Source organism: Phaenicophaeus curvirostris, chromosome 4, assembly GCF_032191515.1.
Source record: "Phaenicophaeus curvirostris isolate KB17595 chromosome 4, BPBGC_Pcur_1.0, whole genome shotgun sequence".
NCBI lineage: Eukaryota > Metazoa > Chordata > Aves > Cuculiformes > Cuculidae > Phaenicophaeus > Phaenicophaeus curvirostris.
This window is the reverse complement of record NC_091395.1, coordinates 36,767,978-36,793,135: the sequence shown is the minus strand read 5'-3', so window position 1 is coordinate 36,793,135 and position 25,158 is coordinate 36,767,978. Positions and strand designations below refer to the sequence as shown.

The 25,158-nt window shown below is 38.5% G+C and overlaps 2 protein-coding genes across 2 annotated transcripts in view; one reads left to right on the top strand and one right to left on the bottom strand.

The window, feature by feature from the left end:
* The first annotated feature begins 1,248 nt into the window (after window positions 1–1,248).
* LOC138720047 (uncharacterized) lies at window positions 1,249–10,426 on the top strand. Its single transcript, XM_069855773.1, has 8 exons — window positions 1,249–1,760; window positions 4,181–4,267; window positions 4,458–4,691; window positions 5,726–5,748; window positions 6,433–6,575; window positions 7,155–7,252; window positions 7,349–7,450; window positions 8,444–10,426. The coding sequence occupies exons 1-8, from the start codon at window positions 1,278–1,280 to the stop codon at window positions 10,181–10,183; spliced, it is 2,910 nt and encodes a 969-aa protein (XP_069711874.1). The 5' UTR covers window positions 1,249–1,277; the 3' UTR covers window positions 10,184–10,426.
* A 3,604-nt stretch (window positions 10,427–14,030) lies between these two features.
* The window catches only part of DDX60 (DExD/H-box helicase 60), a 42,191-nt gene continuing 31,063 nt past the window's right edge, over window positions 14,031–25,158 (bottom strand). The window contains exons 30-37 of the mRNA XM_069855767.1: window positions 24,827–24,931; window positions 23,321–23,459; window positions 22,570–22,691; window positions 20,577–20,724; window positions 18,211–18,353; window positions 17,108–17,259; window positions 14,945–15,007; window positions 14,031–14,845 (exon numbers count right to left, since the gene is read on the bottom strand). Coding sequence (XP_069711868.1) covers window positions 14,743–14,845; window positions 14,945–15,007; window positions 17,108–17,259; window positions 18,211–18,353; window positions 20,577–20,724; window positions 22,570–22,691; window positions 23,321–23,459; window positions 24,827–24,931 — 975 coding nt within the window. The 3' untranslated portion in view covers window positions 14,031–14,742. The remainder of the gene's footprint in view (window positions 14,846–14,944; window positions 15,008–17,107; window positions 17,260–18,210; window positions 18,354–20,576; window positions 20,725–22,569; window positions 22,692–23,320; window positions 23,460–24,826; window positions 24,932–25,158) is intronic.

The following is a 25,158-nucleotide window of genomic DNA, read 5'->3' as shown; positions in this document are numbered from 1 at the left end:
GGCCAGGCAGTACCTGCACGCAGCCACTGAGTCACCTGCCTGGCTGCCCCACACACCCCAGCTTTAAGGCTCTGGGCACCGACACCGCCCCAGCCACCAGCTTTCACTTTCTGTTCCCGGACCAGCAGGGCAGCCCAGTTCAAGTTTTGTTTCTGAGCTGCCAGGAGAGCAGCTCCCCTGAACGCAGCACTGCTAAATATCAGCAGCGTTTCCTGGATTCCATTCAATTACACGTTTCAGTCGCAGTGGCTTCAGCTGATGGTCTAAGAGCCATTAAGCCAGAATTGTTTCAGATTAGTGTAAATGCAGGTTGCATGCGCAGTGCAGAAAATATTGATTCCTGCCTCTGTCCCTTTATTCACCCCAATCCATTCTTCTACCAGCCTGCTTTCTGGAACTGGGAAATTACATATAAAAATAGACTAAGAGATATACTTTACACAACTTTTTAGCATTTCCAGCAAATCTTTTAGTGCAAACAGTTCTGGACCCGTTTCAGTTTAAAATAGTAAAGCCTTGATGCGCAAGGGGACCTGAGTAGCCAAGTAGTGTTGGGAAGACATTTAGTAAAACAGAGTTTATATATCAGATTGTCTTGTCTCTGGAGCGAGTCCAGAGAAGAGCGACGAAGCTGGTGAGGGGGCTGGAGAACAGGCCTTATGAGGATCGGCTGAGAGAGCGGGAGGTGTTTAGCCTGGAGAAGAGGAGGCTGAGGGGAGACCTCATTGCTCTCTATAACTACCTGAAAGGAGGTTGTGGAGAGGAGGGTGATGGCCTCTTCTCCCAAGTGACAGGGGACAGGACAAGAGGGAATGGCCTGAAGCTCCGTCAGCGGAGTTTTAAGCTGGACATCAGGAAAAATTGTTTTTCGGAAAGGGTCATTGGGCTCTGGAACAGGCTGCCCAGGGAGGTGGTTGGGTCACCTTCCCTGGAGGTGTTTAAGGGACGGGTGGACGAGGTGCTGAGGGGCATGGTTTAGTGTTTGATAGGAACGGTTGGACTCGATGATCCTGTGGGTCTTTTCCAACCTCGCGATTCTGTGAGAACGACCAATCGGCCGAGACCCTCTTCTCTCTCCAAACAAACGCGACCAGGCGACTCCTAGCGCCGCGCGCCGGGTCGCCCGCCGGGTCCTAGCGCCGCCGGACGGCGGCGCTAGGACCCGGTGGGCGCCCCGGCGCGCGGCCCCGCCCTGAGCGGGGAACGGTCCCCGCCCTACCGGCCCGCACTTCCCGGGCTGTCGGAGCCGGTTGGGAGGGGGGAGTCGCGCTCGGCAGATGGAGGCCAGCCTGACGTGCGCCGTGTGCCTGTCGCTATTCGAGGAGCCGGTGACGCTGCCGCTGTGCTCGCACAACTTCTGCCGGGCCTGCGTGCTGGAGTGCTTGGCCTCGGCCGAGCCCGCCGCCGCCCGCCCGCCGGGCCGCCTGCCGCGGGGGGGAACGGGGGCCGTGCGGGTGCCCTGCCCGCTGTGCCGCAAGTCCTGCCCGCTCCCCCGCGGCGGCGCCGCCGCCCTGCCCGTCAACACCACTCTGGCCGAGGTGGTTCGGCTCTACCGGGCTGGCCAGGCTGAGGTGGGGGACGGGGCCCGGCCGAGCTCCCCACCGGCGCTCGGGGGAACCTGCCAGAAGCACCCGGGGCAGCCGGTGCAGCTGTACTGCCGCATGTGCTGCCAGGCCGGCTGCGGGCAGTGCGTCTCCGAGCAGCACCAAGGCATCTTCCACGCCGTCAACCTCCTCTACACCGTCTACCAGGAAGAGAAGGTGAGGGGGCGGTGCTGCTTTTACTCGGGAAAACGCGGGGGGGGTGGGGGGGCGGCGGGCGAGAGAATTGTAGAATCGCTAGTTTGGAAAAGACCTCTTAGGTCATCGAGTCCAACCATTCCTGTCTGCCACGGAACCGTGTCCTTGAGTACCTCGTCTGCCCGTCTTTTAAATATCTCCAGAGATGGTGACTTCTCAAGGCTAAACAACCCCAGTTCTCTCAGCCACGCCTCGTAAGACTTGTTCTCCAGCCCCTTCACTAGTTTCGTTTCTCTTCTCTGGACTCTCTCCAGAGCCTCAACATCCTTCTTGTGGTGAGGGGCCCAGAACTGAACACAGGATTCGAGGAGCGGTCTCACCAGTGCCGAGTACAGAGGGAGAATAACCTCCCTGGACCTGCTGGTCACGCCGTTTCTGATACAAGCCAAGATGCCATTGGCCTTGGCCACCTGGGCACACTGCTGTCCTATATTCAGTCAGCTGTCAACCAACACCCCCAGGTCCTTCTCCTCCAGGCAGCTTTCTAGACAGACTTCTCCTAGTCTGTAGCACTGCTCAGGGTTGTTGCGCCCCAAGTGCAGGACCTGGCATTTGGCCTTGTTAAACCTCGTACCAGTGGTCTCAGCCCAGTGATCCAGAGAGAGTCAGCAAGGGACTGCGCTACATTGAACTGGAGTCGGGAGTTGCTTGTGGACTGCTGGGATGCACCTTCCTCTGCTATGATTCTATATATATAGTATGCTTATATGTTGTATGCATAATTCATATATGTATATGTATTACATTATAGAATCATTGAGTGGTTTGAGTTGGAAGGGACCTTAAAGATCATCTAATTCCAACCCCCCTGTGATGAGCAGGGGCATCCCACTAGGTCAGGCTGCCTGTGGTGCCATCTGACCTGGCCTTTAAAACACCTCTGGGGTGGAGCATCCACAGCTTCCCTGAGTAGCCTGTTCCAGTGCTTCACCACCCTCATTGTGAAGAATTTCCTCCTTATGTCTATTCTAAATCTACGCTTCTCGGATTTATAGCCATTCCCCCTAGTTCTGTCACTACAAGCCTTCCCCGGCTTTCTTGTATCCCCTTCAGGTACTGGAAGGTCACTATAAGGTCTCCTCAGAGCCTTCTCTTCTCTAGGCTGAACAGCCCCAATTGTTACAGCCTGTCTTCATATAGCAGAGGTGCTCCAGCCCTCTGATCACCCTTGTAGCCCTCCTCTGGAGTGGTTCCAACAGTTCCATGTCCTTCTTATGTTGAGGATTCTGTTGTGTTATTATATCTATGTTATATATATTTATTTTATATATACATACATAAATAAAACGTAGAGACTTGCAGACAGGCAAAAAGCCACTGATGCTAAGCATTTATTGCATTTCTGGATACAGTTTTTACAAGTTCAGGAGGATGCTAGTCCTACTCACAAAAATACCCCACCCACAGATGTATTTCACTTATAGGCTCTCGGAGCTGATGTATGTAATTTGGGTCACAGATAATTGCATATTTAGAAATAGATGGTTTAGCTACGTGATAATTTAATAAATATAAAACCTAAATGCATTCCTGTTTGCATGAAGAAAGCAACTGCCTGGCCTAGTGTTTGTTTGGCTGCTTGTAGTCGTAGTAGTTGTGATTTATGCCAAAATGGCTACCATTTTGGTAAAATGAGCTTTTCATGCCCTTGTAGATTGCATGCAGAATGGCATGTCATACAGCTGTTTTACTGTGCAGCAGTTGAAACAAGTGCAGGGCAGTGGTGGAAAGTACAAGTATAGAAGTTTAAGCGCAGCACCAGCTACTTTTTGTGCCAAAAGCTGCTTTTGCGCTGATTTCTCTTCTGCCTCTCCCATTGCTGATTGTGTGTCATTTGGGAAGCCAGTGGGAAAAAAACAGGCTTTGCACTAGACTTTCTATGTAAAGCTTAGTGATTATGTAGTAAAGGAGGGAAAAAAACAGTGATAATCTTAGTTTAAACCCAAACAGAAATAACTTAGTTATGGACAGTTTTCTAGTGTAAAGCATAAAATGAAACCAAAAAACAGTATCGCGCAGTTGCTTGTCAAGCTGTTCTAACAGCATTAAAACTCACATTGTGATAGGTTTGTGTGTGAGAGAAGAGGTTAAAAAGAAAAAAGGCTGAGGGAAACAACAATTTATCTGTAAAATAACCCTGTAGTCATTGTAACAATATGCATTGTAGGTGAGTCTAAAAACAGTTTGAGACAGAGAAACAGCAAAGGAAAATTTGTGTACTAATCCAGTAAAGCATCACGTGTTATTACGTGATGTTTTGAATCACAACCTTTGTTTAATGTGTTGTACAGAACATCCCATTATATGTTTCTAGATAACCAGTGAAATGTATTTATTTTATAGAGTAGATAAAGTTTTAACATATTTCAATTGTCTTCCAGTTAACCTTCTTCAGCAGTCTGAAAAAAATGAGAATAATAAATGAGAAGCTGATAAATGAAATAGCAAGTCAACCGAATGATACAAATGTAAGTTACATGTGCTGGATACTAAAAAAATACGTGTGTCTTTGTTTTTCTTCTCATGATGAATTAATTACAACATAGACCATACCAGTGTTTCTTGTGGCATAGGTGTGCTCTGACCTTACTTAGGATAGTGATTCCTGTAAATGTTGGTACTGCATTTTCATCTGTTTTTACGTTCTCATGCTTCTAGATGGTGTTGAACAATGATGCAGAGATAATTGCACAGGAATTCGCAGAAATTTGCAAAACTCTGGCATTAAAGAAGCAGCAATTGCTAGAAAGTGTTGAAAATCAAAGAAGCAGAAAAGAGAAAGAATTTCAGATTTGGAGGAAAGTGAAGGAAACTCACAAGAAGACCATTGAGAATTTTTTGAAGGATTGTGAAAAGCTTGTTTATGAGTACGATCCTCAGCGTTTCCTGGAGGTGATGATCTTTGTTACTATGTGATATCAGTTGCACAGTGAACCTCAAATGTCATATAGAGCCTGCTGTATTGTAGATTATGATAATGACTGGATCAGGAAAAACATATTCAACAAACAAAAAATACAGAATATAACACCTCATACTTCTTTTTTTAATAACAATGGTTTTTAAGTTTAGAAAAGTCTGAAAAGTTTTCTGTAGCTTATCAATGATACAGAGTGAATTAAGTAGAACCCAAGACAAAAGCTTAATCTTCACTCTTGCCTAAGCTACCGTAAGCCTTTTCATCTCATTTATGTCAGACGCTGTGGCTGAAGTTGTATGGAATTGAGGCACATGGTTGGTGTGGGATAGAGTACTTAAGCAAAAAACAGACTTCAGTAATTGTTTAACTTCAAGGCTTGTGCTTTCCTAAGGAACCACAGCATGTTGTTGTTATCTGCAATAGGTCTTTTTTGCTGCCTTCAGATAAATAAGCAAAGAAAGTTTCACTAAGTTTTTGGTAACAACTCATTAAGGAAGATTTCACTTGTAGTCAAAGTAAAAGTGACTGCCACTTTTGGATGAAATATTCTGACTCCAGTGATTGTATGCTTGAAACTTGGCACCTTCTTGCCTGCCCCCTATTACAGTACACAACTTATTTCATACTGCCTGGCTGATGTAAAACAAAAAGACAGCAATGTTTACAAATATCTGAACATCTGAAGTGGATTTGATAACCATGTGGGATTTCAATGCTTTCATTTGGCTCTGAAGGAGTTCTTTCTGTCTTTAACTCAAATAATTACAAGATAAATCATTGTCCCACGCAAACTTTTTTTTTTAACCTTTGTCTGCTTGTTTGTGTTTTTTTCTTTCATTTTTTTTTTAAAGAGTTAATGGGTTTATTTCCTATAGCTCTATGATATTAAGATGCGGTGTTCAGTTTCTGAAGTGTTTTAATGAAGCAATTATCTCCTTTTGAGAGTTGGGGGAAGACTGGTTCATATCTTACAAATTCTTGGTTTGTGTTTTGTTTTTTTTTATAGGTGGCCTGTGGCTTGAATGCAAGGTATATATATTTTTTTATGCTTTGTTAGTTCTCCAGTGTAATTTTAAGATTAAGAAAATAGTTACTTTGGATATAGTCAGGTATAGTGATTTAAAATGAAAATAGTATCTAGTAACAGATACATTTAGACAGTATAATGCTTTCAGATTTTTGGATACTTCTTATTCCAAATTTTAGGAAATATGTCAAGAATTTTAGTGTTGTACAATCTGGGATTAGAGTTAATCAGTCTTTTGTAATGGCTTCCTGACAAAAACTAAGTACAGTAATTGGATTTTTTTTGATATTTTCTTTAAACTCAAGAATACCGAAGCAGGACTAGAGCTTTTTCGGAAATCTTCAGACCATGTATGGAAGTTCTGCAGTGTCTTCATTTTTGTGTTTGCAGTGCTCATACCCCATGTATTTCTTTCTAAAGATTACCAATTACGCATTGTGTTTTAAATCTTTTTGCTGAAATACAGGCAGTGCTTGCAAATTTCAATGTGTATGAAACCTAATTTGAATGAACTGTCAAGTTGAAAACTTGACGCTTTATTAAAGACTTTTTCCAGTTTCTTCTCCCTTTTAGTGATTTCTTTTGAAAATTATGTTTTGGTTTAGGCAGGTGTAATTTGGTTTTTGGCATGTGAGACTTAAGAATAAGTGTTAAAAGTTTGGTTTCTTTCATTTTTCCTTTTCCAGAATGAAAACTCAGCTTGACCTGATGAGTATAGCATCTAGCTACGAAAAAGCACCAGAGTATACACAAAAGAAGATGGATATCAAACCTGTGATTAATGAAATCTTGGCTTTGAAGTTAACACCTGTTAATGTAGGCATTGAAGGTAGGGAAGAGGGACTTAATGTTCAGGAAGTTACTCTGGGAACCCACACGTTTTGGAACTAATTACTAATAAACAATCTGCATGGCAAAAGTATGCAAGTTTTCAGAAAGCAATTGAGCAAATTGATAGATGATAAATTAATCAAGATCTTTAAAATGCATTTTAAATCTGTGTTTTCTCTATAAAGTGCCTAGGCTGTATTTTTGGAAGCTAGAGGAAATATTATAATTTTCCTGTATAACCAGTTTTGCCGCTGTTGGAAATGCATTGCTGAACTAGACAGGTATTTGTTGTAGTATAATATGAACGTTAACTATGCTCCGATTAAATGCTTTGGCCTCACAAGAGTGTTTAGGTTTGTAGTAGAGCAGGCATCTCTGGGCATTTAGTAAACTTTCTCAGGCCTCTGGCTTTATATCACAGAAGTTTGAATAAGTCTGAGGGTCTCAATGAGGGTAATATACTTCTGTTCTTAATTGGAATCTGTGTTGGAATCTTACGTTTAGATGCACAGGAACCTTTCAGTATCTTCCATATTTAATATGCTTTCCATCGGTATTCTTATATTCTTTCTAATAGATCTACCTTCTGGAGGAAATGAGAGCTCAACAAAAAGTACTCTATTTAGGAATAACATAAAACAATGTCAGGACCAGAAAACTATATCTAACACAATTGTAAGTTATTGACTATGGAGCTACAACATTGTGCTATTTTGTTTATTTTGTCTTATCGAGTGAACTACAATGTCTGCTGCAAAACATTTTTTTCAGCCTGTAGTGGGACAAGAGGAAGCACTGGCAGATGGTAGTAAGATCTGCACTCGTTTAACGTCAGTATCAGAAATGTCATCATTTCAAAACATGAGTCATGAGGTATGATTGAACATCTGTTGTATCTATGTCAAAGTTAGTATTTGTTATGACACAACTTTCTAAATAAGTTTTTATAATATCTTTCAATTTTCTTAATAGAAAGGTACCCTTCTAATTCTAGAATGTAAATCTGACTAGTTTATTAAAGCTCTCAGGATTTTACTCTCTCTTTTCTTTAGAATGCTGGAATGTAATTTTACTACTGACTTCAGATACTTATATTTTAGTGTGGAGTGTGCTTTTCGACACATTTGTGGCTTTCTAATTCAAATAAGCTTCCTTCTGCCTGTTTGAAGAGGAAGTATCTGCCTGCGTTCTGTATTCTGAAGACAACAGAATTCACTACCTAAATTGCTGATAGCTTGACATTTTCAGTGTTTCCAATTTCCAATGATCTAGTTATACAACTAGATTTTTTTTTCACTTAATAGCAGTTCAGCGTTGGGTAGCTGAATATTGTTCTGTACAGAATAATTCTAGTTACAGTTAGTGAAGCATGGCTGGTAGTGAACGTACATTCTGAGACTGCCGGGGCAGATGATTAAATGAAAAAGTTGCTTAGGTCCTTCATACAATTATTTTCCTTTTGCTCTATTATTTGATCACCTACACTGACTTCAGATGGTTATTTTTCTTGATAATTTGAAAATTTGTCACTTAATGTTTAAGCTAGTATTTTTAGCTATTTCTGGCTTTGGTTTTAATATATAGTTCATATAGTGACTTTAAATAGTCTAGTTTTCTATGATCTTCTATTTCAAAACCTACTTTGTCATCAGGGTTCCATGTGTGTAACTTGCTCAATTGTTTTTAAAGAACTTTTTCCATAATTATATGTGTTCTGTTGCCTTCTAGTGGCAATGGAAGAATACATCACAAGTGGTGTAGAAGATATGAATAATTTTCTTCAGTCTTAGCTTTGTATATGATTTCTATAACTTCCAAATCCACAAATGCTGTTGTACTTAATGGGATTTTTTGCTGTAATTGTAGGAGTTACGTTACAAATACTATATGGAACATCAGATGCCTACTGAAGAGTTCAAGATGCAAACTTTTTCTGCAAATAAAAAGTATAAATTTGCACCTGCTGAGGCTTTGAAGGATAGGTCCTCAGGAACTCCTTTTGTATCTTCACCTACCAAAGCGGATAAGACAGATAAAATAAAAATGGGAACCCTGCAAGGAGCAGCAGATGGCTTTGAGAGAGGCTTGTCTGGAACCAGTGATCGGAGCATCCCATCCACAAACATGAACTTTTCAGAAACAAGTGGCAACTTAAAATTAATTCATGAGAGAAGTTCCCAGGAAGTAACCACTCCGGCCTTATCAGAGAACTCTAAAGACTTAGTAATTGAAGAAAAATCACCGATGCAGGCATCAGCAGTTATTGTTTCCAACAAAATAGACACACATCCTACCACTTCACCTGGCTTAAAACCAGCAGCATCAGTAGCTGTTACTGTTTCAAATTCAGAATTTCAAGATGTTTCTGCAGAGAGACTTTCTGCTTCACCTTTTGCTTTCAGTGCATGTAATAATTCATTACCCAGGTTTACTAAAGATACAGGTATGTTTTCCTTTCAAAAGAAAGATGGGAAATACGTTTTCCCTCAGTTTTATCTGGGAAAATGTGATCGTGTGGATAAAACTGATAACCAGGATGAAAGCAAACTAAGAAAACATGACCCTTTAACAAAAAACACGGTTTCTGATGCTTCAACCAGTCCCAATGTAGACTCAGCAGAAAGTAAGAAGCCAGATTTTTCGTTTCCCTTTCGCAATTCAGAAAGAGGTTGTTTTACAAGATCGCTGTCCTCACTTCTTAGGCAATCTGAAAAGCCACCTGACAAAAATACATCGTCTCACTTGAGAGAAAAAGCTGATTCTGCAAAGGAAACTGCAGAACATGGCACACAGAAACCATCTGTCTCAGGTGGACAAAAAGCTAATGCCTCAGAATCCACTGCAACTGTAGCTTGCAGTACTTCAGAAGCCAGCACTGCAGCTGGGGTGGGTGGTGTCTCCAAGTGTCTCCTCACCCCCAGTAATTGCGTATTTTCTTTCAAAAATAACAGTTTTCAGTTGCCTTCACCAGTATTTTCATTTGGCAGTACTGTCAGAAATACCTGTGATTCACTGACTTCCTCCAGGGTTTTGTCTGGAAACGGTACTGAAAAAACGGAAAAGAAGATGAAATCTCCTGACAAAGCATCTCTAAATCTAGGGAAGCCTGAGTCTTCAGAATGTACGGAACCTGCTTCTATATGTAGTAATCCAAAATGTGAAGGTTCATTCTTTCCCACTGAGGAAACTGAAAGTGCAGAAGTGCTTGCCAGTAGCAATTCTTCTTGTAGTCAGCCTTTATGTTCAATTGTCGTTCCTGTTAAAAATGAGAACATATCTTCCGCTCAGCTAACGATTAGAGCAACAGAACAAGAAACAGAAGTAAATGATCAAAAAAATGAAGCTGTTGCTGAACACAACAACCGTCTTGGGAGGGAAGATGAACCCAAGTCTGAAACAGTACAGAATGTAGCTTGTTCTGTTCCCGACACATGCAATGAACCGTCTTCTGGAGGTTCTGTGCTTGCAGTGAATGAGGCAGAAGTGCCAAGTGACAGCGATTCTGACAGTGAAGAGCTAAGTCAGGTATCCTCCTCTACCGATACCAGCAGTGCGTCAGAGTATTATTTTGTTGCCGAAGACAAAACATCCACTGGAGGAAAATGAGAGATATGAATAACTATGCCTAAGCTTAAATTGCACAAATGCTACTTATCACATTAAAAAGTGGAGACACCTGTGATTTTACAGCTGTTGCTCTCTTTTGTATTTGTACTAGTTGAGATATCTCTGTGTTTGAAACATAACTGCTTATCAGCAAGTAAAATTTACTAAAGTGATTTTTCTAGCACAAAGCCAAACTGAAGAAACGTACCAAAAATGTTACGTCTTATTAAACACTCAAATATACCCATTTGCGCTGTATCTTTAAGAATGCAGGCCTTCCAAGAAATGGGATGGGGGATGAGGTGTCACAGAAGGCAGGTTCAGTGAAGCCCCAGTGTCACAACCCAGACCCACGAGCGTGTCTGGCCCTGATGGGGCGGGGGAAGTGGATTCATTTGTCTGAGTGGTGATCTGGAGGCCAATAAGGTCACTCCCAGGGTGACTATCAAAACAGTATTTATTTCTGGCTCCAGCAAACCTAAACACACCAAGATACCGGGGCGCACAACAAAGACACGGGGGCGTGCAACCACGCAAAGTTACAGAAATGAATCCCCGAAAACAACCCAAGTCCCTAGAATTCGACCCAACACGCACACCATGAGGTAATGGGGGGGGAGGGGGGAGAGAGAGAGAAAGAGAGACGGAAAGGGAAAGAAATCACCACATTGAAGGCAGCAGATGATCTCCGGAACACGTGGTCCAGGCCACATGGTCCAGGCAGATCCAATCGAAGTGTGTCAGTGTGAGCGAGCATGGAGGTGAGACCCTGACTCCTCCCTCCCAAATCCTTTTATCTCCGTGGTTTTGGTGGGCTCCAGAAGCCAGCAGGTGGGGGGGTAGTGGGGGCAGCACCAATGCCTGCATCCCCCCACCCCCGCCAAAGCCAGCTCTGGGGCCCGACTTCACCCCAGAGAGGGAGAGCTGAACTGCTAAACCGTGGCATCACAGCCAAGCTGGTGCCACAAGTGGGTAGTCGTCAGACAAAATGTTTAAGGCAAATAGATAAACACAGTCTGATTCACACCCCGCGACAGGAAGCAGTATATTGCTGTCTTGGTACATGCGCTGGGATGAGATCAGTAATGAGGGCACAGACAGTAGCCTTCCCATTACAGGCAGGGAGGGAGCAGAGCTATGGGGAAAATAAAGAGTATTGAAGGGCATCACTGAAACCTGTTTTGCGTATCTCCCTTCAGCAGTTTTCTTTTTCTACAATGCATTTAATGTACATTGAAGGTGCAGCATATAGTGTAATGTCAATTTCTTTTATGCTTTTGAAATTAAACACTCCATCCATGTTCTTGTTACATGTTGTGGAAGGTTATCAGCTACGCTCCTGAAATGCTGCTTTTATGAAAAGTAACCATCACAATTTTCATCTCCATTTGGCACCAGTTTGGGAGTCAGTAGACAAATTCTAACTTCCTGTTTTGATTAAAGCATTAGGAGAATCTAGCTTTTCCAGCACAACAATCTCATTTTAAAACTTATGCAATGTCAGGGAAACAGCACTTCTTGCTGTAAGTATTAATGATCCAAACTCATTGAATTTTTAGTCTGTGAAATATGATACAAAGTGAGCATTAAAATACCATCTTTTCTAATTTCTTAACCATTTTGGTGCGTCCAAGAGATAATTATGTGTTTGCTGTTAGGCTATGTGGATAGTAGTACTATTTCAGATTAAAGTTCCACTTCATTTAGTGTTCACTCTCCAGCAAAAGGTGCTGTCAAATATTTAATAAATGAATCATGTATTAGATAAATATGTCAACTGGGAAGTATTAGATCAGAATGTTTAATATCCCTTCAGAATTCTTCACTGGCGACTAGATATTCATCTTTTCTTTAGAAAAAAAATCCAAATTGTATCTGTAACTTCAGAAGATAAATATTACTTAAATTTAAATCTCTGCAAGGCTTACCGAAATAATTCCTGAGACAGAGTACTTGTAAGTGCTATTCTTCACTTAAGAAATTTTGATCTAATGTTAATTTAATTTGCATTAAATTCTTGGTCTCAGTTTTTTTGTGGTGCCCATTCCTCTTTTAAATGTGCTGAAAAATAGTTTATAGAATGTATAAAACTTGCTGAACTTCCCTTTGCATCTGCAGTAAGGAGAGTGGTGAAAATTCTCAATAATTGTTAGTTTTATATTTATTTATGTTTATCTCTTAAGTCTTGCAGTATTTCAGTTTTCTCTTAGGAGTTGTTCTCTAGACATTCTTGTCATGTTCTTCTGCGTGTGTAGGAGAGAAATGTTGAAAAGGTATTAAGTTAAATTACTGGAAGACAAAGGCTGTGGTGAAAAAGCCAGAAAGTGTCATGGATGGAGATTGATCTCACTCCAATGAAAACAAGAGAAATTGAACAATTTTGGAAAGACAGATAAGGCGTCAATAAAACTTGTGGACAGAGATTTTATAAAGTTTTTATTTTCTGCTACAGTGACAAAAAAAAATTCCTAACAAGTTAAGGTTATGCAGAAACCCTACAGGGATTCTTAGAATTTCTCTTTTTTTGGTGTATCTTCTGTTCATTTCAGTTGCAGTTTCTTTGGAGTTTAATAAAGTTAAACTTGAAAGCAGATACTTTGTCATTTAGTGAAAAGACACCATTTTAAAACCAGAAAGCATTTAGACTATGATATGTTATTTTTAAAAACAGAAATTGTAGGTGTGGGGTGTCAGTATGGTCTCAAGACAACTTCTCAAACATGGCAAGTTATTGTCCAAGTGTGTTACAGCTCAGCATTAAGGTTTTACAGCGGAGATAAATGGTAAGCAGGATGTCTTTTATTTACAGGAGGTTAGAGTAAATTTACAGTCCATCCAGATATTACATCAGTAGAATTACTGATTTTTCTAAAATTTTCACAAATGGATTCCTTGGTCATTTTGACTTAAACACTTGATCATCATTCACTCCTTACCAAAAGCCATAAGAGGAGTGAAGTGTTTTTTGTATACATTATTAAAAGTGAAATGCTGAATGCTATTACTAATGCTTAAAGAGACATTACAGTCTTCAGCAAATATAAGTAGTAGCCTGTGATAGATCTAATAAGTTTGCTTTCCACCCAGGATTTCATGCTTACTTGTCAAAGTACTGAGAACACAATAGTACCAATTTCTGACTTCATTCTTTGATCAATTCATTATACCTTGGCTAAAAAGGTTACCCTATTTATATAGGCAAATGTGAACATGAAAAGGCCTAAATACAGTCACTTCTACCCTAGCTGAGAAACAGTTGTGCAAGATTTATGTGCGTATAGCATGAGTGTCAGACAGTAAAGAATAATTGGAGTAAATTTTATTGTCCAAGCGAAGTTGTAACAGTCTTTTCTACCACTGTGTTCTATTTCTGTCATAATTTTGTTTCACACATTATAAAAATGGAAGAAGAAAAAGTAAGTCAGTTGATGGTAGCTCAGCAGCAGTACCCAACTACGTACAGGTTTTCCCTCCCAATATTACCTGGCAGTGTGCTGCATGTAGTTCAATGCTGCCTAAAGAGATTTCGAGTCAAAGACTTCATCAGTGGTTGATGAACACTAGATCTAATTTGAAGAAATGGGATTCTGAATTGTCCTTAATGCACATTTTGCTTATTATTAATAAAGAATAACTTACATTGCTTTCTTGGTCATCTGTATAAAATTGTGTGCGGCCATGAGGACTGTTGTCAAAATCTGTGTTTAGAAAACCTAAACATTAGTGTATGTACGTATGTTTTTTAGACTGAGCAGACTAGAATGTAGTGTTAAAACTGAAGAATTCTATTGAAAATACTGCTGAAATCTTCGCTTATTCCAGAAAGAAAAGGGGAAAAAAAAAACAAAAAACAAGAAAATAGTTAGGAAACTTATTTTACTAAAGTCAGTTTGTATTACATGACACTGATATGTTTGCTAGAGGTGTCCTGAATCTTTCTTACTCTTAGGGGTACAAGAGATGAAAAATGAAGCATTTCTATATGTATTTGGAACAATTTATTGATCAAACTTCATTGTACTGATAAAAAAAGCCTATTTATATTATAGAATAATATTGCAGAATAAATTAAAAGCTTTTATAATGATTCATGAAGGTACTACTTCATAGCTTAATAGAAACCTTGGAAAATAATTAGAACAATTTATTTGATTACAATTGCCAAAGTAATTGCTAAACATCACAAATAGGCTGAAAGTTTCCAGTGCTGTCCTGAAATCATACCAGCTGTCGGAACTGTGACATTTTTTCCATATATTTCTGAGAGCTGTCTTTACATATATATCACTGCTTGAAAAACAAAAGTGCATTGACAGATGTGTGCAATTACCTAGTTTTATAATCTATTAGAAACAATTATTTAGTTTACATTGGAGCTGCTAAAATGACAATGTGTAAAGGTTTGTTTTCCAAAGTAAATTTTGTATTCTTGATATTGGTTATTGCTAAAGCTTTATTATGAAACACATTCGATAACTTGGACCTGGTCAATTCCTAACTTAAAAGGCAGATGATCTGTGTGGTAAGAGTATTAAGTACTGTGTCTTTTTTTTCCTCCTTCAGCCAACGCTATTCAATTTCTCTTCATAGATTTCACCCAGTTGTTGAAATGCCAGTAGAACATTATCCTTTGGATCATCACACAGTTCACTCAGTGAAGTTCTGTTTTGTTTTTTTTTAAAGAAAAAGAAAAGAGCATATTTTCATTTTAAGTGGCTTTAAAGATCACATGTATATTAAAAAAACACAAGTTTATCATACCCAATAGACTTAATGAGGAGTGAGAAATCCTTGAGTGCGTAGTAAGCATCTCCTTCATTTAACCTAAAGAAAGAAAGAAATTCAAATGGATATGCACTATATGATACTATTTTACCTTTAATAAACCCTGTAATGTAGGTTGGCTAAGGATACAGAAGGTTTATTCCATGGCATCAAACACTGACAAACTAGTTCGTTAGGCTTACTACAGAATAACTATAAGCTTGAAGTAATTTATAGTGCTGTAGAGATATGTTTTTTTTAAAAATATACTAAACATATAAAGCACTTACGAGTAATATTTGAAAGAAAAATTAGTGTAGTAATATTATCTTGGGAAAATTGTTTCAACCATTTGACAATATTGCTGGAACCAGCTAACCAGGAACACTATACTTCAGACAAGTCTGCTGGCTAAATTGAGCAGGAGATAGTATAAGCTTCTTTCATACGATGAAAATCCTATATTGTGCAAAAAGGACCACTGATTACTCAAAAACAAGTTAACAAACTCAATTTCTAGTAATTAAGAATACCACATTTTAAAAAAAAATAGAATCAGTATTGCATTGAAAATGATAACATGACAGAATGGTTTGGGCTCAAAGGCGCCTTTAAAGATCAGCCAGTCCAACCCCCCTGCTATGGACAGGAACATCTTTCACCGAATCAGGTTGATGTAATCAAAGGGTGCGATACGTAGAATCAGTTAATTTTGTCTCTTCATAGTGTGGCATTGCTGCCAAACTTCTAGTTTAACTGCAACAGTGCCTAGAATGTGCATTCTCATTGTTCTTATTAGAATCTTATTTGAAGAGACTACAAAAAAAACTTAAGTAAAATCATGCTCTCAACAGCAACTACAGAGTTCAGAGTGAGATGTTTTCTTACTCATAAATAAAAGTTACTGATTATGGATTTGAAACCAAAATAAAGGTATTTGATAAAGTAGTTGGGAAAAGGAACTTGTTGAGCTTGTTTTGAGCTGAGGTTGGTAATTAAACAGATAATGTGAATGGCTTCATTAAGAACTGCAAGCTAGAAGTTTTTATAAAGAGGTGGATTTAAAGAAAAAGGTTACAGAAGGCCAGTGAGTTTCAAAGGTGAAAGTGATAATGATTAAATTAGAAGGCATCATATTTAACAGGTGCATATCTCAGACTGAAGGGGACAATAAGACTGTAAATGGCAAGAGCAAAAGAATGAAAATCTCAGATTTAGCTTCTGAGAAGAAACAGAAGACTGATGCAGTTTACCAGTTGCTTAATTAGAACAGTGAAAGTGCCTCAAAGATCATTTGTCTGGAGGCCTATCAAGTGTAAGGGCTTGACAGGCTCTTCACAAGTTTGTTTTTGTCTTTAAACAATGAAAAAGGAAAGTCCCTGAAATGAGAAAGCCCAATGCAGTAGCCTTGAAGATGGTAATGTAATAGCAGAGAGATATCAAAACATTGGTCAAATAATAAAGACAAAAATAGATTAAAGGAGGAATTAATGATCAGAAAGAAACAGACAGAAGACTGTAAAAGAAAAGATTAAAATTCCAGTTTCAGAAAAAAGGGGGGAGGAAGAGAGGAAGACTGTATGCATCACAGGCTTAAATATGAAAATATGATGAGATATGTCAGTGGCTGACCAGCTTGGGTGCAGAAGTTTTGGTCAGCTGTTTTTTTTTCCTTTAAAGAGAGGTGATAGTATTAATTATCATGACAATGTCACTAAATGCGTAGAAAAGTTTGGGGGAAAGTATTGAGTCAATACTGACACAAACACTGAGTTACTGGCAAATTTTGCTTTGCAACTCTGAAAGTCAGGTGTCAATTATAATAATCTTCCTGTACCGGAAAGTCGTTTGTTTTCAGTTCAGCAATAGTTTGAGATTACGCCGCTATTTGGTCAAAATAACGTGTGTCACTGAACTCAAGACTTTCCATTTTCGGTACTGTTTTAAATGCCCAGCTAATACTTTACAGCCATTGCCATTGAACCTAATCATACTATGCCTTTTATTCTCATTAAAACATTCAACTAATTTAATCATATTTAACAGCTATTTCATCCCTAAATTCTGGAGGGAGAAGGTTCTAAAAACAAAAAGATGCACTTATGTATCATATTGTAAACAAAGCTGCTGTTTAACTGTATTGGAAATGGTAGTACATACCAGTTATCAGTTGTCAATGCAGTCAGGGAACCATGCTTATAGAAGTCCAGTGCATATGCATTGAGTGGCCTCCTCCTTCCCTGATTATCGTACTTGTTCAAATAAAGCAGGGGGCAGTTTGTGACATTAATTCCAATGGAACGGAATATCGCCTTAAAAAAAAAATTTATCCGCTGAGTAGCCATTGGGGTTTTGTTACATGCGTATTTTGTCAAACCTACATCTTCGACCTATGGCTGGAAAGTTCCACACTTCTAATCCTAGACCACTCCAAAAATTTGCACACATACCTATAAGCTGTAGACACAGGAGAAAGTTTATTAGCAAAGTGACTTACACTGCCTGTGCAGCTCTGGGATATTGCAATTTAATGTTTGACTAGGCTACTGACTTTCTCTTGAGTTTTAGGTGAGGATTTTCCCATATGCATAGATCATGTACTCAGACTCTCTCACTGATGCTTTGAATGTATTAATCAACCTTAAGTATGGAACATTCTAAAGGCAAAGGTGAATTTCAAATCTCCAATTGTAGGAATTTAAGTTTTTCTATTACAGTGATAATTCCCTAGTGCTACAAAGCCCATGTAGAAGACTGCAGGAAAATACAAGCAAACAGTTAGCGTGCTGATGTGTATTACAATTAAGCTAATCCATAGGCTATTTAACATGATCACTGAAATCCTGTTTGTGAAGTAAATTATCAATGCAATAATGCAACCTTTTGCTAGGACCCTTGAGAATACCGTGTGATTGATTTAAAAAAACTAAACTCCCGACATGGAGAAAACAAACTGGGGACATGAATCTGAAATTCTAGAGTAATATACTTGTCTTAGAGTTGAAAGGAACAGAGACTTTGTAAGAAAGGAAACTACTTACAGAACTTTTTTCCTACATCCATCTGTTCTGCATTTCTTGCATTGTGATAAAGTTGTGCTGTGCAGTGCTGATTAATTTTTTTGAGACCTTTCAATTTGTTTCTCCTAAAGCATGACACTCAAGCACAGTGCCATCATATACAGAGAAGCAAGAAGACTGTAATAGAAATTATTTTTACTGAACTGTAATAAAAATTCTTACCCCATGAAGAAGATAACTTACTTTATTAATGATCTCCCCGTGAAATAGATTGTTATCAACCACTCCAGATAAACATGCAAAAGGTGAGATGGCAGATATTCTTTTAGAGCTGTCCATCAAATAAGATGCTAGTTCTGAGCCATGCCAATCCTTAGATGTAAAATCTAGGCAAAAAGTTTCAAATACAACTTAAGCTATGCAGACACAAGCTTCCTTTCAGCAATTTATTTTAAAAGCAAGAAATTTTCAGTTCAGTATATAATGACAAGAAATAGAGTGAATCTTCTAAACTGAAATTCTTCTTGATATGTTTACTTCTTTTGTTCATAAGAATCTTTATGCAGCTGATTATAGTATATAAGAAAGTTTTCTAGTAGTAATAGTAATTACCTCTCAATCCCCCTTCACAACTCAAGCCTTTCTCTTTGACTCATCTGTAGCCAAAATTGCTAACAGTGTGAAGTTGGGCCAAAACCAAAGGGAATGTTATGATAGGAAGACTTATTCTACCTCCACCTTTATTCTGTCCTACATTGAAAAAAACCCAGTTTTTTTCAACCTGTATTTATAGATCTTAATAACTAGACATCTAATAATTTTTATTGCTATCCTGTGGACTCCCAGTCAACATTTTTCTTGAATTATGGTACTCTAAAGAATGAATATTCCAACTGAGGCCCTGTTAAAGCTTAAGTATATGAAGGTCATCACACACAAGCACTCTGCTTTATACAACCCAGTATGAATTTCTGGGTTTACAACAGCATGGCATTTCATTTGGCTTATGATCTGCCTATAATTTCAATCACTGGCTGTAGAAGTCTGTCTAGCTATTTCTAAATATATTTGTACTTTTGATATTCCTTTTCTAAACAGAAACTTATGCTTTCTTTCCCAATTCTCAACTATACTTCCAATCCTCATACTGGAACCTTTTCTGCTCTGTGTTATGGTAAGTGTGCTGTAGTTACACTGTTTATGGCATTTCATTATTATGATAATCTTAGTAGCTCAACTTTTTTTTGTTTGCAGCCTTGCCCCAAGTTGTGGTAAGTACAAAAGTCTCTACCACCTCTTAAACTGGACATGGTTTGATCTTGCATTTCTTTATCTGTAAATTTAACAGAAAGCTTCTTTCAAAATGAAACAACTTCAGCAAAATGGGGGGAATGCAATCATATTACACCTTCCATTTAAACAAGAAAGTTTACTATTCAAGTAGAATAGAAAATTGAATTTTTGCAGTTCACATCCTGGAAAAGTGTAACTTGAGTAACATGCTACATCCTTTATATATAAAGGAATATATATCCTGAAAGTGCAAGTCAGCCCATGCTCTGCTTTTCTAATTCGGAATTTCATCTTACAGCTTTTCATTTCACAGATTGTTCAGGTAACATATCAAGGTGTGGGGTCCCTCCATTGTTAAAACAAAGAATCTTAAATTTAGTATGAAAAAGTAGGATTCCACTAAAGTTTTGATAATGTTATACAATTACACAGCACTTTCCCGTGCTGTGTAATGGAAATGGAAATCTCGAGCCATACATAGTATTCAACCTTGTTTTTCACTCACCTAATCTTTCTAGTCACCTAAAACTTTCTATGATCTAGGTATCCCCATACTTAAAACTCAACATAGATGATACAGTATGGTAGGTTGTTATTCAGGCTTTACATATACACATACCTATACACACATATATTTGTACACAGCAGAGACAAAAATAATCAGTATTAGTATTTTAGAAGGCATGTTTTTTTTAGAGGGGCCAGGCAATCGGATAGTGCTATATTTCATTGCTTTTATCTCTCTCTTCCAGGAAGTAAAATGAGATTATGCAGTAGTAACAAGTTTTTCACCCAGTGACAATCCATATGGCTTGATAATCTTATAGTCATGTCTTTTCATATTGCTCTGGTTATTGGACGTCATTTATTGGCATAGGGAGCTTAGTTGATTTAACAAATGGTACAATATTCTCCTTTAACTGTCTATTTGATCTTCAGAGTGTTCAGATGTTGAAAATCTAACCTTTGTAAGACTCTGAAAGTATGACAGACATTTGAAGACCTGCAGATGCATTGCTGAATAGATACAAAGGCTTTTATTCAATAATTCCACTTAATGTATTTCTCCTTTTATAAAAAAACCCTTTAACTTTTATTTCTGCTACAAAATAATAAAAAAAATCTTTCCTATACAAAACTTCTACCACATACAATATAACCTATAATGCTTGTAAACCAAAAGTGAAATAGAAATTGTAAATCTTTATTAGCATGTCTGAAGTCGGCATTTTCTTTACAAAATAAGAATTAACCTAACTTCCCTAATAAAATCAATTTCACTAATTATGAATATGCATTAATTTTTCACTTCCTACCTGTCTTTGACAGTGGAAGCCTGTATTCTTCTTCCATATCTGCCAGCTTGGCAGTTGTCAGAAGAAAATGAGCAAAATTTTCCTTTACTTTGGTGTTGTACTCATTTACAGCATTTGCAAACTCTCGTGGGAGATCTTCCAGAAAGACCTGAAATAACACGCAGTTTATTGCTTAATTCAGGTTGTTTTTCCAAAATCATAAATTCTACATTGGTGCATATATAAAGTATTAATGCACACATAGTGAAAGAAGGAAAAAGTACAGCTCCAAACATTACGCAACTTGTCAGACTGCCTGACCATTTAGAATTAACCGATCTTAAAGTTGAGCATTCATTTCATGCAGAAAAAGGCACGGAAGATAAACAGTAAGTATAAAATTCCTAGATTTTTACTTACAGACTACTTGGCAAACAGCTCTATTAAAGGTGTTTCAGCTAACTGAAAAGGAACTTCTGAAGGGCTGCCTTCTCCTACATGACTTTTCAGAAATAAATAACATTTTTCTTCTTGGAATGCTTGCAGGGAACTGGCCACATAAGCATCTTCACCTGGAAGAAGTTTCCTTTGTTGTCCCAGTCATAGCTGTGTCCTCCAAGCTTTTAAGGCTTTCCATAGAAGAGCCAATAGGAGCGCATTACAAATGTTTCACCTTCTGCCTGTACCCAGAATGGGTTAACTTCGTGCATAACTAATGCTAATGATCATCCTACTAATATTGCCTACACTGTCATGTGCCACAGAGCATGCTGGTGTCCTTCTGAGTCATTTTTAAGTGTCGTAAAATGCTGCAGCTCCTGAGATGGACACAAAATTCTAGCAGAGGGAGGAGAAGAAAGTATATTGCCATTTGGAGAAGAGATATTTGAGTTGTATTCTATAAAGAAATGGTGTGTCATCTATAGCTTTACCTTTCGGAATATCATGACAGTAACTGTGTAATTGTCTGGTACTTTTCATTTAACCTGACAGCCAACTGCTGCTTCTGTGGTTAAATCAAGGCTTCTTTATTTTAATCCAGTAAAAACTTTTTTCATTATTCTACCTACTTTTATTGCCTGTAGGTGGTAAGGGGTTGGTGGGGGGTGGAGGTGTCAGGGAAGGCACTTGGTTCAGGGCCGACTGGTGACAGCCAGCCAGCTCCAATGGCCCCACCATAGGACAGAGCTGAGCCCATTAGGTACAGGTGTAGCACATTTGTGAAAACTTATTTAAGAACAAAAATGTCACACAGGCAGAGTGAGATGCAGCAGTGCTGACACAAAGATTGGAGAAGAAACAGGAGGAATCGCTCAATGTATGAAGTGAAGATTCCCCTGCAGCCTGTAGAAGAGACCACAGTTGAGCAGAGGTTGCCCTGTAGCCCTACCAGTGGAGATGGCCATGCTGGAGCAGAAATCCATGCTGCAGCCAGTGAAGGACCCCACACCAGAGCAACTGGATGTTTCCTGAAAGAACTAGGGCCCATGGAAAGCCCACGCTGGAACAGGGGCGTCATGTGTGGAGGAGGGAGTGGCACAGCTAGCGGTTAAGATTCAACCACAGCAATTCATTTATCATCAGCCCTGCACCACTTAGGGTGAGGGGGAGAAAAAGGAGTCAGGAATGAAGGAGTAAAGATGAGCCTGGTGGGGAGGGAAGGGAAGGGAAAGTGGTGTTGAAGTTTTTTTGTTTGTTTCTCACTAACAATATCTATTTTAGTTTGTAACAAATTAATTTAATTTTGCACTATGTGAGGCTGTTTTGCCCATGATCATAACCAATAAGCAATTTCCCTGTTATTGTCTTGAACCATAAGCTTTTCTATTCTTTTTCCTCCCCCATACTCTTTGAGAAAGAGGAGTAAGAGAGCGGCTGGGTGGGCAGCTATCTGCTGGCTGGCCCACCAGACTACTGTACAGCCATAATGACATTAATCTAACTGACAAAAGGAAACAAGTTCATTGAAGTGGTACACAACATATGTTACAGAACAGACCAGTGCTTTCTCTACCTTTGACTGGCAAAACTTGCGTTTATATTTCATTGAGCAGGCTGGAAGATATTTTCTCCCAAATAGGTTTGCTAGAATGAGCACTAGCTTTTCCAGGACATCTTCTGAAAAAACAGTTGAGCCTATGTCAGAACAGAAAGCATTTGGGTTAAATATGAAAGTGTAAAAAAAATACATTTTTTTATTTTACTTATTATAAACAACTCCTATTCAGCAGTTTCCTTGCCAGCTACCATTGTCATGACAAAGGTTATGCAAAACTTTGTTGGCTAAAGATCAACTCACTACATACTAAAAATTCTGGTAGATAATTAAGCAATTAATAGTGTATTCTTAAATGTTTATATAGTGCAGCATATCTCAGTGCACAGGAAGGATTTTAGACATGTAATGAGACAGTAATAATTCATTTTGTAGGTATTCAGAGTAGTCATCCATCTTATTTGCTACATAGTATGCAAATCTTCCTCAGGAATCAGATTTATTGTTTTTTCTATGTATAGCATTCTTTTCTACTTCATCAGAATGTTTCGCAAATAGTAAATTTAGATTCATGATAGTAGCATTGCCATGTGTGTGCCTTGGCTTTCTCAGACACAAATATAAGCACATGCAGAGGCCAAGGATATGAGGGTAGAGGATAAGCAAGCAAAAGGTGGCAGCAGCAAGATGTCTCCCATAAAATTTCAGGACAATTGAGGTTACAGAGCCCGCCACAGACTGCAATTAAGATGCATGGAGCATTATTTACCTCTAATTGGCCGGCACAGTTTGTGGAATAAACCTTTCACAAGAAAGCTCACTAAAACAAAATTTGAAGGTTCATAATAGTGCAAGTGTGTCACAAGTCCAGCAAATCCTGTGGGGTTACCTTCTTGATCCAAGTAGTACTATTTAATTTAAAAGGAAAAAAAAAAAAAGCTTAGTTGTGAAAGATGAACTTGGATACAACAAAAATGTAAAATGGCGGCATTCAGAACAGTCATTCAACCTAATGCACAGGTACTTACTGAGACTATTCAGTTTCTACTGAAAGGCAAAAATTTGCCCTTAGTGAAAAACAAGTCACCAACTACTTAAGTATTTCCATGAGAGATCTTCATCTTGACTTTATACTTTTAGTGCTGATTTAGATCAGGTTGCAAATGAAAAGCGCATACAGTCACCAGAGTAAGATTTGATGCAATTTTCATTTAAAAAATATGAATCAAAATGTTTGATGGAATAAAAGCACAGCAAGCAGTGATCTATCAAATACTTTGCTGAGTACTTTTCTGTAAGATGTTGGGTGCTAAAAGATTATATAGTTTCAAATAACAACAGGACAAGCTCATGGAAGAGAGCTCCATCAAAGCGTATAAATTCCCAGACATCTCTCCTATCAGACGTCACTGCATCACCCTGTAGGGAGTAACCAGAGAATCATCATTATATGGTTGCCCTCCCCACTTTTTGTTTCATACGGTTACCTGGGAAAATTACTGGAGACAGGATTCTAGGTATGTGGGCTAGGTTTTATCTTCTTATCCTAGCTGCAACTTTTTTGAAAATGTTACTAATCTCATTTGTACACTGACTAGATTCTTCTCTTCAATGGGATTATCAGGCTCCTATTCTCACATAAAAGGGACACCCAGAACAAGAGGCAGAAATGTTGTTTAGGGCTCCTATTGAGAGCAGGACTAAGAAACCTGGGCACAGATTTGTTAATGTAATCACATTATTGGTGCCCATTACTGCCCGCAGTTCTGGGCTGCAAGCCAAAATGGAGTGATTCATAAAAATTTTCAAAACTGGTATCCATCAAATTGAAATCATTACAATGGAGAGACACTCTACTAATTTTCAGTCTTCTCCAAGATGTACTTCCTAAATTTTTATTAGAAATATAATTTCTCTCAGCATTCTGAAAATCACATCATATTTAGTGTGTATTAAACTCCTATAATTTCACACGCATGCATCTTCCTATACAATATAAATGCACAACTCTCACTTTCCTAATCAATTCGTAATCATATAGACCATACCATAAAATTTTCCCTATTGAATTTATTCCATAATATAAGTAGTTCAGACTCAACCCCAAAATTAAAGCACTCTAATTTTATGTTTCTTTACATTTACTTCTAACAGAAATAGCCTGTTGCTATGAAATATAAAATATATGATTCTTTAACTGAAAGCATACTAACCCAAACAAATGAGAATCTGTAGATTCATGAGCTACCTTTTACAAGAACAAGTTAAAACCTACCTCTTTGATAAGAAATTGCAAGGAAAATATAAAATAAATCTTTAATATTTCAGCGTATCTTTCTTTTTTGAATGACATCAGTGAGTGCTTCAATACTGACAATGCCTGGCCGAAAAAAAACCACAGAAAAAAGAAAGAAGACATTAGAAATAACACTTGTAACAAGCAAAAAAATTATATATCCAGCTTTTATGCTTTGTTTCAGCAATTGGTTCTCAGGTTAAAAATGCTGAATTATGTTGTAGTTTTATTTAAATTGAATGCCTAACTCCTGAAAATTGTTGTGAAAAAGTCCATCTTCTGTCTGTCAGATGTGTGTGCATTTTCTAAAT

What these genes read in the sequence shown, in the direction of transcription:
- LOC138720047 (XM_069855773.1), top strand. Translation starts at nt 1,278, where the DNA reads ATGGAGGCCAGCCTGACGTGCGCCGTGTGCCTGTCGCTATTCGAGGAG. An exon ending in GCCTGTGGCTTGAATGCAAG is followed by an intron (nt 5,749 to 6,432) that starts GTATATATATTT and finishes TTCCTTTTCCAG; the next exon opens with AATGAAAACTCAGCTTGACC. An exon ending in TGTTAATGTAGGCATTGAAG is followed by an intron (nt 6,576 to 7,154) that starts GTAGGGAAGAGG and finishes TCTTTCTAATAG; the next exon opens with ATCTACCTTCTGGAGGAAAT.